Here is a 16,767-nt window from a genome sequence, read left to right as displayed (position 1 = left end):
CTGGGCTCTTTCCAGACTTTGCCTATTGTCGATAGTGCTGCTAGAAACATGGGGGTGCATGTGTCCCTTCGAAACAGCACAGCTGTATCCCTTGGATAAATGCCTAGTAGTGCAGTTGCTGGGTCCTAGGGTCGTTCTGTTTTTAGTTTCTTGAGGAACCTCCAGACTGTTTTCTAGAGCGGCTGCACCAGTTCGCATTCCCAGACAACTGTGAGTTCTGAACTGGGCAGGGAGGAAAGGAGAGGAGGGGCTGATGGCCGGCACGAAGGGGGTGGTGGGCAGCTTGGAGGACCCGGATGCAATGGACTGTTGAGGGGGGACCGCAGGAAAGGAACCACAAGGTGGGGAGGGAGTGGGCTGGGAGGGGGAAGCCTGGGTGGCTCTCTTGGAGGCACTGGTAACAAGAAACAGGTGGTGGTATGGGCGGCTGCTGAGGGGCAAGGCCAAGGTCATGGCAAGGGAGGAGGCTGAGGAAGAGGCCAAGTCGTGGGAAGGGTCATCTGCGTAGGTGGTGAAGTTGTCACGATTAGCTGGAGGGGCGCCTGGGTGGCTCAGTCGGTTGAGTGTCCCAACTCTTGAATTCGGCTCAGGTTGTGACCACACCGTCAAGGGATGGGGCCCTACGTCGGGCTTTGCTCTGGTAGGATGGAGCCTGATGGGAATTTCTCTCTTTCCCTCTCTCTCTGCCCCTTCCCCACTTGTGATTGTTCTCTCTCTCTCTCTCAAACTTAAGAAAAAAGAATAGCCGGAGAAAAAGGCCGAGGGCAAGGTAGTCAGGTCTCCGGTGGACGTCAGTCCTGGGGGCTGGGACACGAAGGCGGAAATGCTGCTGGGAGCCAGGACGAAGCTCATCTCTGGGCCCGTGGGACATGGCGTGTGGTAGCAAAAAGACACCGTTTAAGAGGGCTGTGAGCATAAGCGGCCAGGACTTGTTGGGGGGGGGGGGGGGAAGGGTGTGGCCAGGGACAGTGCCGGTTTCAGCACAGGACAGAGGCGGAGGGAACTTTGCATTCAGAGAAGAGGCTCAATATCCTAGGAATTTTGCTGACAACAGACCACACGTTCCAGAGCACACAGGGAGCTGGGGCCTGGGGCCAGGGGTGCCCGGGCAGCACAAAGTTCTGGTGCAGAGAGAACTGAGTGAGGTAAAGGACAGAACGGGGTCCGCTCAGTAGTGTCGGAGGCCAAGTTCCAACTGCAGGGCAGTGTGTACGGGCGAGGCTGGTGGCCTTCAGGCCGGGAGCCAGGGGGTTACCAAGAGCTGGGCGCAGGCACCTTGCGGCTTTACTTAAATCAGGCCCATGCAGCGCCAGGCGGCGAGGAACCCCGGGCGAGCTCTGGCTCCCGTCCCCAGGCTGAGGGCAGGCTGGGTGACCACCAAGCCACGGGGACCTGTGCGTTGAGAGGGCTCAGCTCCCAAAGTGCGGGCTGCTGGGCTGCACGGCGCACCCTCCTGTCCCGTGGGAGACCAGAAAGCTGGGATTCCGGCGCCTCCCCGCCTCTGGGAGGACTGCAGCCCCGTCGTCTGGGCTGCGGGGTTGGGGGCCGGCAGAGGGCAGGCCGGGAGGCCCCTCCTTGCAGCTCCTACCGACGGGGCTCTGTCTTCTTGCCAAGGGAAGCAGGCGGTCACATCCCACAGCGGGCACCGCGGCCGGGCACCCAGCAAGCCCGGCCTTGGGGACACACCTGTGTTAGGGATGAGCGTGTTGAGGCGAAGAAAAGGCCGCACAGCCACGAGTGGCAGAACCGGGCTTGGAGCGAGGCTCACAGTCTAGGTGGCTGTCCCACCGGCCGTGCCTCTCTTGGGGCAGCTTTAGTCCCTTCACCGTACAGGGTCGGGGGAGGGGCCAAAGGGGAGAGGAGGCAGCTCCAGGCCCGGGTTCTGTGAAAAGGTGATGCTTTATTATGTAAAAACCTCCACCCACCCCCTTTCCCAGTCCCACGAGGCCACGCGTCAAGCAGATGTATCTGAGGCCAACTCTCTGGAAGGACAACCTGCTTTGTCTGAGGACGACCGGTCCGGGCTGGGTGCCTTCACAGGGGGAGTCCTGGCAGCGGGCTGGGCCCGGAGACGCCCTGCGTGTCAGAAGGCCCAGTGTCATAGCCCAGCTTCCTCATGTCCTTGGTCACCACGTTGAAGAGGAGAGTGACAAAGCCCTGAGAGCGGACGCGGGTCACTGGGAAGAGAAGGGCAGCATCAGCTGGGCTGCTTTGGGAGTCTCTCGGCCTCAGCGTTTTCTCCTGTAAAATGGGAATGACTGCCAGCCTGTGCTCCTCCCTGGGAGGTGCTCTGGGGAAATGCCTGGGCCCTGCCCCTGCAGTCCCTCTGTGTGCCTGGCGGGTCTCTGGCTTCCACCCTGTTGCGTGGGGGTCTCCCCAGGCTCCAGCTTGCCTGTGGGGTGGGGGTGGGGTTGAGGGGATCAAGCTTTACCTTCCCGGCCTTCACCCTGAGCCACCACTTTGGGGTCTGTGTACTCGGGCCGCCGTCCCATGAACCAGCTGGAAGACAGGAGACCCTGGGTGAGCAGATCCTTCGCCTGGCCGTCCCTCAGCCCCGAGACACGGGCTCTCCCCTTACTTCAGAAACCAGCAGCCCTCCTCCAAGCCCTGTCCTAGGGCCGGACCCTGGGCAGAACCTTCCCACGCCACCTCCCTCTGCCCGGGAAGGCGAGGCTGGGTGCCATGTGTGGCTTCCAGCAGGCGTGTGGGGCTCTATGCCCCACCCCTCCTCAGCTGGATGCTGGGCTTTCCCATCACAGTCACCCATGGCTTTGAGGGACATGTGGGGCTGGGGGCACAGTGGGAGCCCAAGTGGAAATCCCAGAAAGAGGACGGCAGCATGAGGTGCCCCCCACCCCCCATGTGGGAGTTCAGCATCCCTGGGGCGGGCAGAGGGGCCAGACCTGGGCTCTCCACTTTCCTCTCAACGGTGCGGGATCCCACGCAAGTCACTTGCCATGTCTGAACCCTTGAGCCCCAGTGCCTCTCACCTGTACCTAATGGTACCTAGCTCCCCGGGCTCTAGGTGAACGCACTCTGTCAACTACCATGAGAAACGTTAACCCTCCTATTTATGCCTCTCGCATAAATGCACCTGCCCCAAGGGTGGGCTTGCTCTGGGGTGACCGACACGATCACCTGACTCCGCAGTCACTGATATGAGGGGTGCACACTCAGTGCCAGGGACCCTGCCATGCCCACTGTCCACCTGCCCCTCACAGGGGCCCTGGTCTGTAAATCCCACCTGTCAGAGGCTAAGGGCGGTGTGGTGACACGCCCAAGGCTACAGGCAGGGAGGTGAGGTGGGGCCTCCCCTCCGTCCCAGTTCAGCCCCAGGCCCTGCGGCCAGAGCCTCGCCTCCAACACATGCATTCAGGCCGGCGAAACCCTCCCGGGGCCCATTCCCGGCCGGGTGGGCCAGGTGTCCCATGCAGGAGCGCCTCCAGCCTGCGTTCTGGGGCCCGGCTGGTGGCAGGGGGGACCAGTGATGTAGCTGTGGGCGGTGGGCACCCCACAGGGAAGGAGGCCCCTCTATCGGTCCAGGCCCAGGTTCCGGCATTCCCAGAGCAGGCTCTGCCCTGCCTCCCGCTACAGTGGCCTGCACTCCGTGCCCAGCGAAGCCACCCTTCCCGAGCGACACCCCTCCAGCTCCAGCTGGAGTCACCCCTTGGCCCAGGCCACCCCGACTGAGACAGCCCTGGCCCCCAGCCCACCGGCTGCTGCCCAGGGGAGGAAGCAATGTCTGCCCCCTGCTTTCTGCAGCTCCAGCGACACCCAGTAAGGGGCTCACTGGCTCCCAGCTGAGAGAGAGAGAGAGAGAGAGAGAGAGAGAGAGAGAGAGAGAGAGAGATGGGAGGGGGACTGGGAAGCCAGGGTTCCGGCCAGGGCTGGATGGGCGTATCGCCACTTCTCTGTGCCTCGGCGTCTCCATCTGAGGAGTGGGGCTGTGCACCTCGCAGGCACGGGAAGCAGCCACCGTGAGCGTGGCACACCCCGAGCACCCATACCCAGAACTACCAGAGCCAGTGCGTTGCTTCCTCTCGAGGCCCAGGAGGGCAGACGCTTCAGGGTAGGGTAGAGCGTCCATCCAGGCAAGGGCCTGAGGCAGGGAGGGCTGCAGGGGGCTGGAGGAACCAAGTCAGAGGGCACGTGCGGGCAGGGGAGAGGGCCCGAGGGCAGCAGGGCAGGAGAACGCAGGGCCTCGCAACATCCTAGCTGAAGTTAACGGAGATGTGCTCGAGTGGTTTCTAAAGCTGTTTTAGAAAACCATTTTTGTCGCTACGTAAAGACTAGATGGGAGGCGCTGTCATAGGCTGGATAATGGCCCCCAAGATATCAGGTCCTAATCTCTGGAACTTGCAGATGTGACCTTATTTGGGAAAAGGACCTTTGCACGTGAGATTAAGGTGAGGATCTTTAACATGGGGAGACTGTCCTGGATTATCTGGATGGACCCTAAATGCCATCACCAGTGTCCTAAGAGAGGCGGAGGGAGATGTGACACAGGGGAGGAGGTGACATGTGAGGTCATACACATGACTGCAGAGGACACTGGAGCGATGCAGCTGCAGCCACCAGGAGCAGGAAGGGGCTGGGAACAGATTGTCCTCTAGAGTCTTGGCGAGGGTGGGGGGGTGGGGGGAGCGCGCCCTGCCGGGTACCTTGATCGCAGCCCAGTGATACGGACTTTGGACCATGAGAAAAAAATGTCTGTCATTTAAGCCTCGAGTTGGTAGTGATTGGTTACAGCAGCCCAGGAAACTAATAAGGGGCTGAGTGGGCTGGGCCAGGCCAGGCCAGGCCAGGCCAGGTGGCCGCGGGGGCAGGAACGAGAAGTCTCCTGCGGGAGCAAAGGCCACTGGAAGGCAGTTACACGCCGGCCTCCATGCGTGCCGGGCCACGTCTGGGAAGATTTTGATCAAACCGCCTTCGCTAATCGGACCTTCCTCCGGTGTCTGCAGTCCAAGCACACGCGGCCTTGCCCAGAGGAGACGGTCCCCTGCCCCAAGCTGCTGTCCTGGGGCACTGGCAGAAACTTCGCCTGCCGTGTGAGCCGTAAGGCCTAACTTCCTCAGCAACGAAACCCTTTCCTCAGAGGGCCCTGGCCCTGAGACCCAGGCTGCCCTCAGCGCGGCATGAACGCCCCGGCCCCGGGCAGCTGTGTGGGCTCAAAGCCCTTAACCTCCCGGGACCCGCCGACGGGCACCGCCCCCACTTTCCCGACAGTCCCACGGGGCGGGTGGCGTCCTCTCTAGCTTCCGCTGGCCCAGGGCACCGGCTAATAAGCCCCTTCCCGTCACGGTGGCCTCCCAGAGGGCAGGGGGCACCCCAGTTCGCCCCTCCCCTGGGACCCAGAACTCAGGGGGGCCTCCCTGGCTCAGGTCCAGCGCCGTCCCTCTGCGCAGCAGGGCTCCGGCCAAGGCTCACCCCGATACCGGCCAGGCCTGCCGGGGGCTGCTCGTCGGCTGCCACCCGGGGAGCCAGACAGTCCTCCATTTCCCCCACGTCATCCTGCCTGTGAGCAGAGGGCCCGGGGCCCACTCCTGGCTGAGCTGGCGGGGAGCAGGGGTGGCTGGCCACCGCGCTAAGCTGACAGGAGCTTCTGGCCCCGACCTCGAGTCGGCCGGCCCTCCGAGCTTCGACGCGGAGGCGGTGAGGGGCAAGAGGCCTGGGCCCGGTCTCCCCCACATCCGTGCGCCAGCCCCCCTGCCTCCCGGGTGTCCCTCCCCCCCCCCCCCCCCCCCGCACCACCACTTACCAGCGACACCCCGTCCTTGCCGCTCCTCACACACGAAGCCCGTGGGCCTTGCACATGCGGTTTTCCTATGTCTGGAACATTCCTTCCCCACATCACCCACCCTGGCCCTTACCTCTGCTCTAGTCTCTGCACAGATGTCACCCCCTTGAAGAGGACCCACTGTGAGGCATTTCCTGACGGAAACTGCCGACCAGGAGTATCGCCGTTCTGTTCGGCTCTTACTGCTGTACCCTCCTGCATCCTATCTTTTTAACGTCATGTTATGCCACGAGCATTTCCCCATCTTCTCTGCTCTGAACAAAGGCTGTTAACGCGGCCCAGGGTAACGGCGCACGGCCTTACGCGGCCGGAACGGTGGCTGAAGGGAGCCCAGCAACCCCTGGAAACCACACAGCCCCCGCTTCCATTTGTCCCCAAAGACAGAGCAGCAGGAGGATGCGACGAGGTTGCCCGGCACAAGTGAGGGGGGGACCGTGACAGCCCTCCCTGCGCCCCCCCTGCTTAGGTCAGAAGGAGGGACTGGAGGCGACGCGTACGAAACTCACCTCGTAAACTTTTGCAGTTTAGACGTGGATTCTGGGACAAACATGGGGATGGTCCTTTTGTGCCTGAAACAAATGTTTTCACAGACACATGTGCCGAGTCACAGAAGAGTGACGAACTTCCTGAGCCTCCCGAGAGCGGGAGCTGTCAGGTGGGCGGTGCCAGGTCAGCGGCAAGGCCAACCCGTCCGGCTGGCAGGGGCCGCACCCACCGGGCCCGGGCTGGGTGCTGAGAGCCGGGAGGCTGAGGCAGGGAGAGCGGGCCCGGCCTCTCGGAGGCCAGAGGCCCCGCGAGTCTTGTTTCTTTCAAAGGGTCAGGAGGATACAGAGGGCTACAGCCGTCCGGCCCGGGGTCCTGGCTCACGTGCCCCTCAGAGGCTCCGGCCTCCACACGTCCAAAGGTGCCGCCACCTCCACGGCCCAGTTTGGACGCCCTTCCTCCGGGAAGCCCCTGACAATCCCCCGGACCTTCCCCACCGTGGCCACCTGCCCCAGGCCTGCCCCTCACACCCCGTCCCCCACTCCTCTCCACACATCTCCCCTCACGTCTTGCGCTTTCTGTCTCGGCAACGAGACTCCTCAGGGCATTTAGTGCCCGCCATCCCTCCATCTTCCTCCAGCATCTCCAGACAAACTCCCGTCCTCTGGGCCCCAGAACACGCTGTGTCCATACCCTGTCACCGTGCTTAAGAACACGGTCACTCCTCTCCGTCTGTGTCTACTAGTCTGGGGGCTTCCGAGGAAGGGCCCAGGCGGTCACATTAACGCCAGCAGGGCCGGGCACAGAAGGGGTATTAGCGAGAGCTCGCGGGACGCTGAGTGGCGCGGAAAGAGAGGCGTGGATGGAGTCTGAACCGCAGCCCCAAACTGCCTGCGAACTCTGTCGCTGGGCCCAGCCCCTCGCAGGATACCCCCCGGTGCTTCCTGCTGGGGCCTCTGACACTCCCCCCACCCGCCCGCTGTCTCAGGGCGGGGAGCAGCCCTAGGTTCACCCATGTGGGTCTCCTTCCAGATATGGACTCTAACCCACAGCCCCCAAGCCGAGTTGCCCAGGCGCCTGGGGACCCCAGTGCATCCCCAGCCTAGAGGTGACATCCGTCCCAGGAAAAGGCCTGCTGGGGTTGCCCTGGTTCTCAGCCAGCACGGCCCAGCAAGGGAGGGACTGTGGCCCAGGGACCAGTCAGAGCCAGGACCTACCTGCCGGGCGAGAAAGGCAAGTGCACTGCCCCATAGCCTCGAACCACATCGTTCCCAAACACGTCTGGTCCATACACACTGAGCACGATCTGTGGCCCTTGGGAAGGACAAGACAAAAGGTCAGCAGGTGGCGAAACTGGGGGGGGGGGGGGAGGTGCCAGGCAGAGAACACGGATGGCGCTCAAAGCCCCAGGGGCTGTGGCTGCGCAGAGGGCAGGAGTGGACACGGGTCCCGTCCCCTGGGTCCGTATATTCATCCTCTGAATGTAGGGATGAAATCACTGCCCCAGGTGACAGGTGAGGTGAGTGGGTGCGGCCCCCAGGCAATGACCTGCCTCCCCGGCCTCTCGGTTTCCTCCTAAGACCAGGAGAGTAGTGCCTGACACAGAAGTGCTCCGTGTTAGGGAGAGGATCGTACCAAACAACGCATGCCGAACATAGTACTTTGGTTTTACCCATTTTTTAAAAACTTTATACGAACGGAATCCTATAGTATGTGTATTGTTGCTTAGCTTTTTCCTTTTTTTAATTATTTTTATTTATTCGTTTATTTTATGTTTTATTTTTGAGAGAGAGACAGACAGACAGAGTGCGAGCAGGGGAGGGACAGAGAGGGAGACATAGAATCCAAAGCAGGCTCCAGGCTCTGAGTTGTCAGCACAGAACCCAATGCGGGGTTTGAGCCCATGAACCATGAGATCACGACCTGAGTGGAAGTTGGACGCTCAACCAACTGAACCACCCAGACGCCCCTCTTTTTTTTTTTTTTTTTTTTAAATTTTAGAGAGAGAGAGCATGAGCAGGGGAGAGGGGCAGAGGGAGAGAGAGAGACTCTTAAGCAGGCTCCACACTCAGCACCAAGCCCCATGCGGGACTCGATCCCACAACCCTGGGATCATGACATGAGCCAAAATCAAAAGTCAGACGCTCAACTGACTGAGCCGCCCAGGCGCCCCGGGATCTAGCTTCTTTATACTTCAACATCACGTTTGTGAGATTCTATCAAACTGTCATGTACAGGGTTTTGCTCGTTTTCAACGCTGGGTAACATTCTAGCTCTGGACAGAGAATGAAGACGTGGTTCACTCTAGTGCCGATGGACACGTGGGTGGTTTCTCCTTGGGGGACCCCCCGATGGGGAGACTCTGCTACTCTCGTCCAACCTCCGGCCCCCTGTGCACGCACGCTTCTGCTGGGTACGTGTCCGGGGCGTCCCGCGGGGTACGCACACACTCAGGCTGAAAAGAGAACGCGGGGCCGTCTCCCAAAGGGGTCGTGTCACCCACACACTCCCGCCCGTGATTGGAGTTCCCTTCACACCACATGCTCACGAAGCTTAGGATCCTTCCTCCAGCATTCTCCCCTGAGCTATTCTGGTGCGTGGGCTGCGGCACCTCACGGTGGCTTTTAATTTTTAATATTTATTTATGTTTTTCAGAAAGAACATGAGCAGGGGAGGGGCAGAGAGAGAGGGAGACACAGAAACCTAAATAGGCTCCAGGCTCTGAGGTGTCAGCACAGAGCCCGACGCGGGGCTCGAACTCACAAGCTGTGAGATCATGACCTGAGCCCAAGTCAAAGGCTGAGACGGAGCCACCCAGGCGCCCCTCACGGTGGCTTTCATTTGCATTTTCCTTAACTGTAATCTTTCTTACTAAAATAAAGCTGAGGCCCTGCTCCGTGTCTTGTCACTCAGATGTCCCCTTTTGTGAAGTACCTGCTCAGTCTCTTGCCCGTTTTTCTACCGGATGGATCTTTTTCTCATTGACGTGTAATGTGTACGTGTGTGAATTCTGCGGCCTGTCTTTTCGGGCCAATTGCTGTCTTCTGATGAATAAAAGCCTTTAATTTGAGTATGGCCAAATCCCTGGATCTTTCCTTTAAGAAGTCCTTTGAAGGGGCGCCTGGGTGGCTCAGTCAGTTAAGTGTCTGACTTCAGCCCAGGTCATAATCTCACAGTTCATGAGCTCGAGCCTCGCGTGGGGCTCTCTGCTATCCGCTTGGAGCCCACTTTGGATCCTGTCCCCCTCTCTCTCTGCCCCTCCTCTGCTCGTTCTCTCTCCCCCTCTCTTTGAAAAAGTCTTCCCTTCCCTGCTATCATGGCTCTAGCGTCCTAGGCTATCTTTCTGAAGCTTTACTACTTTGCTTTCACATTTCGATTTACACATCCACCTGGACCTGACTTTTGTGTATGTGTGGTAGGATGCGGGGATCCGGTTTCTTTCCCTGCGCATATCTGACTGTCCCGGTACCTTTTATCAAAGACCCCTGCTTTCCCCTCCTGCTCCACAGTGCCCTTTGTCACAAATCAACTGTCTACGTAGGCTTAGGTCTGTCTTGGGGCTCTCTTTGGATCTGTCTGTCTGTCCATGTGCCAGAACTACACTTAGTTATTCTGCTTTAAAATTAAATTGAAGCTCGATGTGTGGTGGAACAAGTTATATTTTGATTTTGTAAGGAATTTCTTTTTAAAATGCCACTTTCGATTCACTTTTTATGCACGTATTTTAGTTATTTTTATACAGAAAGCCACTGGTTTTTGTGTGCCCATCTCATATCCAGCATCCATGGAAACTTATTAATTCTATAACTTCTCTGTAGGTCATTTTGCACATTCTTTAAAAAAAATTTTTTACGTTTATTTATTTGAGAGAGAAAGAGGGTGGGCAGGGGATGGACACAGAGAAAGAGAGAGAGAGAGAGAGAGAGAGAGAGAGAGAGAGAGAGAGAGAGAGATTGAGATTGAGAATCCCAAGCAGGCTCTGCACTGTCAGTGTAGACCCTGATGCAGGGTTCAAGCTCATGAACCATGAGATCATGACCGGAGCCTAAACCAAGAGTCAGATGCTCAACCGACTGAGCCACCTGGGCGCCCCCATTTTGCACCCTCTACATACATAAGGTTACCTGTGCAAAACAATTTTGTTCTCCCTAATTCTTATGCCTTTTGTTTGTGATGGTGCCAGCAGGAAGGAAATTTCACTTAGGAGAGGTGATATTTGCTCTAAGTGTTTTATAGAGAACCTTCATCAGATTAAGAAAGTTTCCTCCTGTTCCTAGTTTGCTAAGTGTTTACCACGAATGGATGTCGAATTTTATCTTGGTTTCTTCATTTATAGGGATGGTCGTGACTTTCCTTCTTTTTAAAGCAGTGAATCACACTGGTTGATTTCAGATGTTCCGCGTACAAGCTTTGTATTTCTGGAATAAACCGTACTTGTTCAGGATGTATTATCCCCCTTCCATCCTGCTAGATTTGGCTTACGGATATTTCGTTTGGGAGTTTTGGCCACCATGTTCAGGGTCTGGAATGATCTGGAGCCGGGCTGCTTCTCCCTTCCTCCCAGGGTGCAGCACCTCGAGGTCTCCGTCCGAGTTGCAGGGGTTTTTTTTGATTCTTGTGCCCCGAACCCAGTGCAGCTGTCAAAAGTCTCAGTCAGCCTCTCAGTCACCTCTGGTGGAGTCAGCAAATACTTGCAGGGGTGATGTGAGCGGGATCATGTCTCTAGATTTTGTTTTCTCCCGGCTCTTGGCCTGGTAAATCTCCAATACTTGGCCAGCTCCCTGAGGCCTTCAAAGAGTCGTGTTTGTTTTTGCTTCTTAGTAGTTTATCCACCTCTCCTAGCTTTCCTCAGCAGCAGGAGACTGCTCCGTAATCCAGAGCCCCGTTCCAGGAAGCCTATGGAATGGGGCGCCTGGGTGGCTCCGTCAGTTAAGCGTCCGACTTCGGCTCAGGTCGTGATCTCATGGTTCGTGGGTTCGAGCCCCACGTCGGGCTCTGTGCTGACAGCTCAGAGCCTGGAGCTGCTTCAAATTCTGTGTCTCTCCCTCTTTCTGGCCCTCCCCCACTTGTGCTCTCTCTCTCTCTCAAAAATAAATTAACATTAAAAAAAAAAAAAAAAAAGCATCTATTGAAGCATCTTACTCATGGACAAAGACAAGATGCAGTCCAGGCAGCCCTGCTCCGGACCCTCTGTACCCAGTAAGCCTAGGCCCCAGGCCACACGAGGCAGAAAGGCCCAGGCTATGAAATCAGATGGACCTGAAAGCCAGTCCACACTCAGCCCCTAGCTATAAAGTTGAAGGCAAATGACGTCACTTTCTGTGTCAGTTTCCTAATGTGGGAAAAGAAATGGAATGCAATCTGTCCACCACATAGGATTAGGAAGCTAGGAAAAGCACACATGGGGGGAGTATTCACAGCCCCTTTGGAGCGACCCCAGACTTTGCACACAGTAGGCGGTTATTAAGCGAGAGCGAATTCCAACTACTGGACAAGGCAGATCGTAAACACTGCAAGCAACGAGGGCGCTGGGAAGGAGGCCAGAGATGGCAGCGGGAAGGGGTGTCCCAGGCAGAGGGGACAGTACGAACCAAGCCTCGGAGAGGTGACTCGAGGGATGTGCACAGGAGGTGTGGACGGCTCCGGTCTGGCCGCAGCACAAGACACGATCGCAAGCTGAGAGCCTTGCAGGCCAGACCGCCACAGCCATGGACACCAGGCTGTGCCCTTCCCAGCCCCAGAGCTGTCCAAGGCGCAGGCTGGGGCCTCACCCGATCGGCTCTGAGCTCCCAAAATGTCAACTGCACAGCATGTAGACGAACTGGGGTGGGGAAGTGGGGGGAAGCGGCCAGGTGTCAAGAGAGCCCACGGCAAGGCTGACATAAGGGTCCCGGAGGTGGGCAGTGGAGAGCCGAGAGCGGACAGTGGTGGCAGGATGAGGGCCGGACTGTCCTGGGGGCGCCTCCCCGTCCCGGTCCCCGCAGGGCCCCAGGGGACTCACAGCCGTAGGGGTTGGTGCTTTTAAAGGTGACGTCGATGGGGAAGTTCCACACCAGCGCCTGCCGCACGTCTCGGCTCTTGGATGTGATCTGTGAGATGCCCTCCTCCAGACCCTGTGAGCACAGAGACAGTGACAGCCCGAGCTCCAGCTGCCATGCACGCCCCCTACCTGGGTGGGCGGGTGGGAGGGCTGTGTCCTTTCCTTCTGCCCACATGCTAGCTTCCCAACAACAGGGTCTGCGAGGTCACGGAGCAGCTCCTAGGTCTCTCCGGGTTTTATTTCGTTCGAGCTTGACGGCCTGGAGCCAACTGGGCGCAAGCAAGTTCTCCCCTCGCCAGCCCGAGGAACCGGCTCCGGCCGGCCGGCCCCTTGGATGTCACCGATTTCACCCCGACGCTTCCTGTCGGGGCACAAGTGCGTGCGATTTTGCCCATCACCAAACAGTCCTGCCCTCCTTCTTCCTCCACCCGTCAACCCGTTCGATGCTCCCTGCCAAGCAAAACTCCTTGAAAGGTCTGTCCGTTACTCCCTGGCTCCAGTTCCTTCTCTGCTTTTCTTTTGAGAAGCGACTTCAGTCTGGCTACAGGCTCCCACTCTACCAACGTGTTTTTGTGGCGTAGCACCAGTGACCCCAGCATCGCTGTATCTATGGACACTTCTCTGTCCTCAGTTCACCTGACCCAGTGGCAGCGCTGGACCTGGCCGATCGCTTCCTGACACGCTCCCCCTGCGTGGTTTCTGGGACACGGTACGTACGTACGTCTTTGGGTCTTTCCTCCTCACGGGAGGGGTGGTCCCCACTGTTGCTCTCAGCACTTGCTCCTGTCGTGTGGGAGCGTCCCGGGGCTCCGTGTTGGGACGCTCCTCTAACCGGCACTCGTGACCTCAGCCATCTCGGGGCCGCCGACGTGGTCTGGGTGTGGCTGATTCCCAGACCCGTGTCTCCAGCCCGGTCCTTGCCTCCGACCTGCAGATCAGCACGGCCCCACCCCCAATGCCCACCCGGCACCTCCGCCTGGATATCTAGTGGGAACCTCAACACTTGCCGGGCCGAGTTCTGGAAAGTTCTTTCAGATCTGCTCTCTCTAGTCTTCTCAATCGAATGGCAGCTGTGCTAAGTGCCCAGGCTAGAAAGCTTGGTGCTACTTTTAACTGCTTTCTGTCATGCCGCGCATCTGTCCGAGAGGAAACCCCGTTGTCTCCCGTCTTGTTCGACCACCTGTCATCACCCCCCGTGCCACGCCTTGTCCACGTGCCGTGTCTGCTCGTCTGTTTCCGGTAACCGTCCATGGCGTCCCTGCTTTGGCCCTTGCTCCCCTGTCTACTGGGAACACAGAAGCTGGAGGGAGGTTTGCAAAACACAAGACGGGTCACTTTCTCTCTGTTCTAGACTCTCTGAGGGGGTCCCAGGTCACCCCGAGTGAGGCTGTGGTCCTCACTCTGACTTACCGTGAACTTCAAGGCCTGCCCCGTCTTCGACACCCCCTGCTTCATCCCCAGTCACTCCCCTTCCTGCTCACGCTCCTCACTGGCCTCCCTCCTGCTCCTCAAGCACGCCAGGCGCACCCCTGCCTCAGGGCCCGTGTGCCGCTGCTCCTTTGGTCTGGAAAGTTCTTTCCACAGACTTCCGCATGGCTTATTCCCGCACTTCCTTCGGGTCTTTACCCAAAGTTACCTTCTCAGGGAGGCCTTCCCTGGCCATCTGATCTAGATTCCAGCTTCTCTCTATCCCGCACACCTCCCTGCCCGACGCTACTTTCCCCTTGGCACTTTTCACTAGAACATACTAGAACACTAGTATTTAGTGTCTGTCTTGCCCCACAAGAATGGGCACTCAACAAAGTCTGGGACTCTTGTCTGGCTTCGTTCACCACTGTCTCCCCGTCACCCAGAAGGCTGCCAACAGTTACTCAGCTAGGGGGTTAACAGAAAGTAAGTATTGTCACCTCGCCGTGCAGAGGAGGAGACAGGCTCAGCGAGGCTTCGTCAAGTGCTGCACACAGTAAAGTGTGGAGCGAGCCGACATGGTCGTCCCAGCCCATCTCCTGGTGGAGACAGACTGTTCCCAGGGAAGTCTTGCAAGGACAGCTTCCGTTCTGCCTCCTGACTCCCCAGGGTCCTCCCCATGAGCTAAGAGAGGCCAAGTGATGAAGGGACTTGCCCAGAGGCGCCACAGGGTGGCTACTTCCAGGCTGGCCGTCTGGGGCCTGCGTGCCTGCGCCACCCACACATGCCTCCTTGCTGCCGTGTGCAAGTTCCCGGGGTGAGGCTCGCGGGCAAGCGCAGCCTGGATCCGGGAGCCCGCCCGTGGCTGCGCCCTCCACTCCAGCTTTACCAGGAACAAAGTCGTGTTTTAGAACCCCCGGAACTCAGCGTCTACCTCTCAGTGCGTTCTGAACTGGGAGAGGAAGGGATGTACGATGGACACGTTGAGAAACCCCAACAGTCGTGGGGGCTGTGAGGGAGGGAGGCCCGAGAGCCCAGCTTACCGCCGTGGGGGCCCAGTCCTGGCCATACACAAAGCAGTACTTGCAGTAGAGGTCATCATACTCAGGAAACTGTGGACACAAACACACACAGGTTCTGTTTACAGGGACTCGTGGTGAAGCTACGTTGGCCAGGTAAGGGCAGCTGACGGGAGTTCTGAACACGGGGCGCCTGGGGTGGCGTCTAAGAGACAGCCGGACGAGGAGTTCGGCAGAGGGGCCGGGGGGCCCGAGATGTGGGAGTCCAAGGGAGAGTCCCAGGCTGCTACTGCCCTCGAGCCTTTGCCCAGCCTCTGCCTTCCGTCTGACATGCCCTGCCCATTCCTTCATCTGGCAGACTCCCGTTCGTCCTTCAAAACTTACCTTCCAGAGAGCCCGCCCTAACCTCCAGGCTGTTTCAAGGGCCACCGCCTCGCGCTGCCAGCCCCTGGTCCTTCCTTCCGCCAAAGCTCTGATTGCCCGTGTTTATTTCTGCCAACCCCATCTGACTGCGAGCTGAGAACAAGAGTGATGACGTTTTGGTGTTCCCGATGCTTGGCACGAGGGTAGGCATAGAGAGGAGGTCTAAGGGAATGGTGAAGTGAAAGGTCTAAGAACCCGGATGCTAGTGGGACAGAGAGCAAACACAGGGCTGGAGTTCAAGGCCTGAAGAGGGGGAGGGGCCCACAACTGAGTGGGAGGCACAGTGGGGGTGGCAAGCGGGCTGACAGTAGAGGTAGTTGTGATGCTGCCCAGCCAAAGGCCCCTACGGGGACAGAAGAGGAGCAGACAGTCTTGGGCACTAGGACCAAGGCCGGGGAAGGGGGGGGGGGGGGGTTGGTGGACCAGGTGGGTGCACGGGGGCATAATCCCAATGAAACAGGAAGGCAAGAGACATCTACTAAGAGATCGTGGCAGGGCTTTGCCCAAACCATCTCACTTAATCCTCACAAGGATATAATCAACGCCATCTTCCAACAGCCTGGAAGGGTAATGCAGCAAAGCTCTGGGACAAGACAGACCGGGTTCAAATCTCAGCCTTGCCACTGCCTTTGGGCAAGTGTTCCCCCATCTGTAAAATGGTGGTGTTAGTAATACCCACTTCCCAGGACTGTTGTGAGGACTGAATGAGCAGTGCTGGGCGCCAAGTCTGACGCATAAGGAATACGTGGTGCGTATATCTCTGTGCGTATATAAATATGACAAATGGTTCTTCTCAAGTGTCGGGGGATGGAGGGTAGCGTCTCCTTCTGTCAGACTGGACAGACTCTCCCTGGATCTTTCCACCATCACCATCGTTGTATCGGATCGCCTAAATCGCCTCCATTCTAATCCAAGTTTAAGGATTCGAGGGCTCAGAGTGCGGAGCACTTGATGACCGAGGCCCAGCGTGCCGGTCGGGTCTCGGGCTCGTCCCGTTACACCCGCGTTAGGCTCCTGCCCGTGACTCAACAGAGTGGACATGATCCGAACCAGGAGTCACAGGCTCGGCCGAGCGTGCCCTCGGTACCAGCTCAACCTCTCGAGGTCTGTTTCCACACGCGCACGTCCGGGGCGAAGACTCCGCCAAGCCTCTCAAGGGCTGGTTCCCCTCCCCCGTCTAACCCAGGAAGAGAGAGGCTCGCAGGAACGACGCGCCTCTCCGGAGCCACACAGCAGCCCGGGAGATCGCGGGATAGGCCCCGGGGGGAGACAAGGGGAAGGCCGGGCAAGGTCCACGGCCGCTCACCTGGGCGCTCTCCACCTGCCCGTTGACCATGAGTAGGAAGACGCTGGGACCCGCGGCCGCCATGGCAGGCTGGGGGCGCCTGGAAACGACCCAGGCTGCGCGCGGGGTTGCTAAGAGGCGCCGGGTTGCCCTGGAAACAGACGGCGTGGCGCGTGGGACACGCTTCTTGGGAGCGGCACCTTCGCGGAGGCGTGCATGTGTGGGACAGTGCGCAGGCGCAGTCAGCGGCTGCTGGTGCGAGGGGCGGGGCTTTGGGGGGAGGGGCTCGGCAGTCCCACCCCTCTCCGGGGGA

The 16,767-nt window shown here is 58.7% G+C and overlaps 1 protein-coding gene across 1 annotated transcript; it reads right to left on the bottom strand.

Moving 5' to 3' along the window:
- Positions 1-1,880: 1,880 nt before the first annotated feature.
- Positions 1,881-16,690, bottom strand: B9D1 (B9 domain containing 1). The gene is made up of 7 exons (XM_058705397.1): positions 16,476-16,690; positions 14,771-14,839; positions 12,282-12,393; positions 7,498-7,594; positions 6,304-6,366; positions 2,432-2,499; positions 1,881-2,177 (listed from the first exon to the last, which is right to left on the bottom strand). Exons 1-7 carry the CDS (start codon positions 16,536-16,538, stop codon positions 2,035-2,037), a joined length of 615 nt encoding a protein of 204 aa, XP_058561380.1. The 5' UTR covers positions 16,539-16,690; the 3' UTR covers positions 1,881-2,034.
- Positions 16,691-16,767: the final 77 nt, after the last annotated feature.

Source organism: Neofelis nebulosa, chromosome 16 (assembly GCF_028018385.1).
Source record: "Neofelis nebulosa isolate mNeoNeb1 chromosome 16, mNeoNeb1.pri, whole genome shotgun sequence".
Taxonomy (NCBI): domain Eukaryota; kingdom Metazoa; phylum Chordata; class Mammalia; order Carnivora; family Felidae; genus Neofelis; species Neofelis nebulosa.
This window is presented reverse-complemented; position numbering and strand designations above follow the sequence as displayed.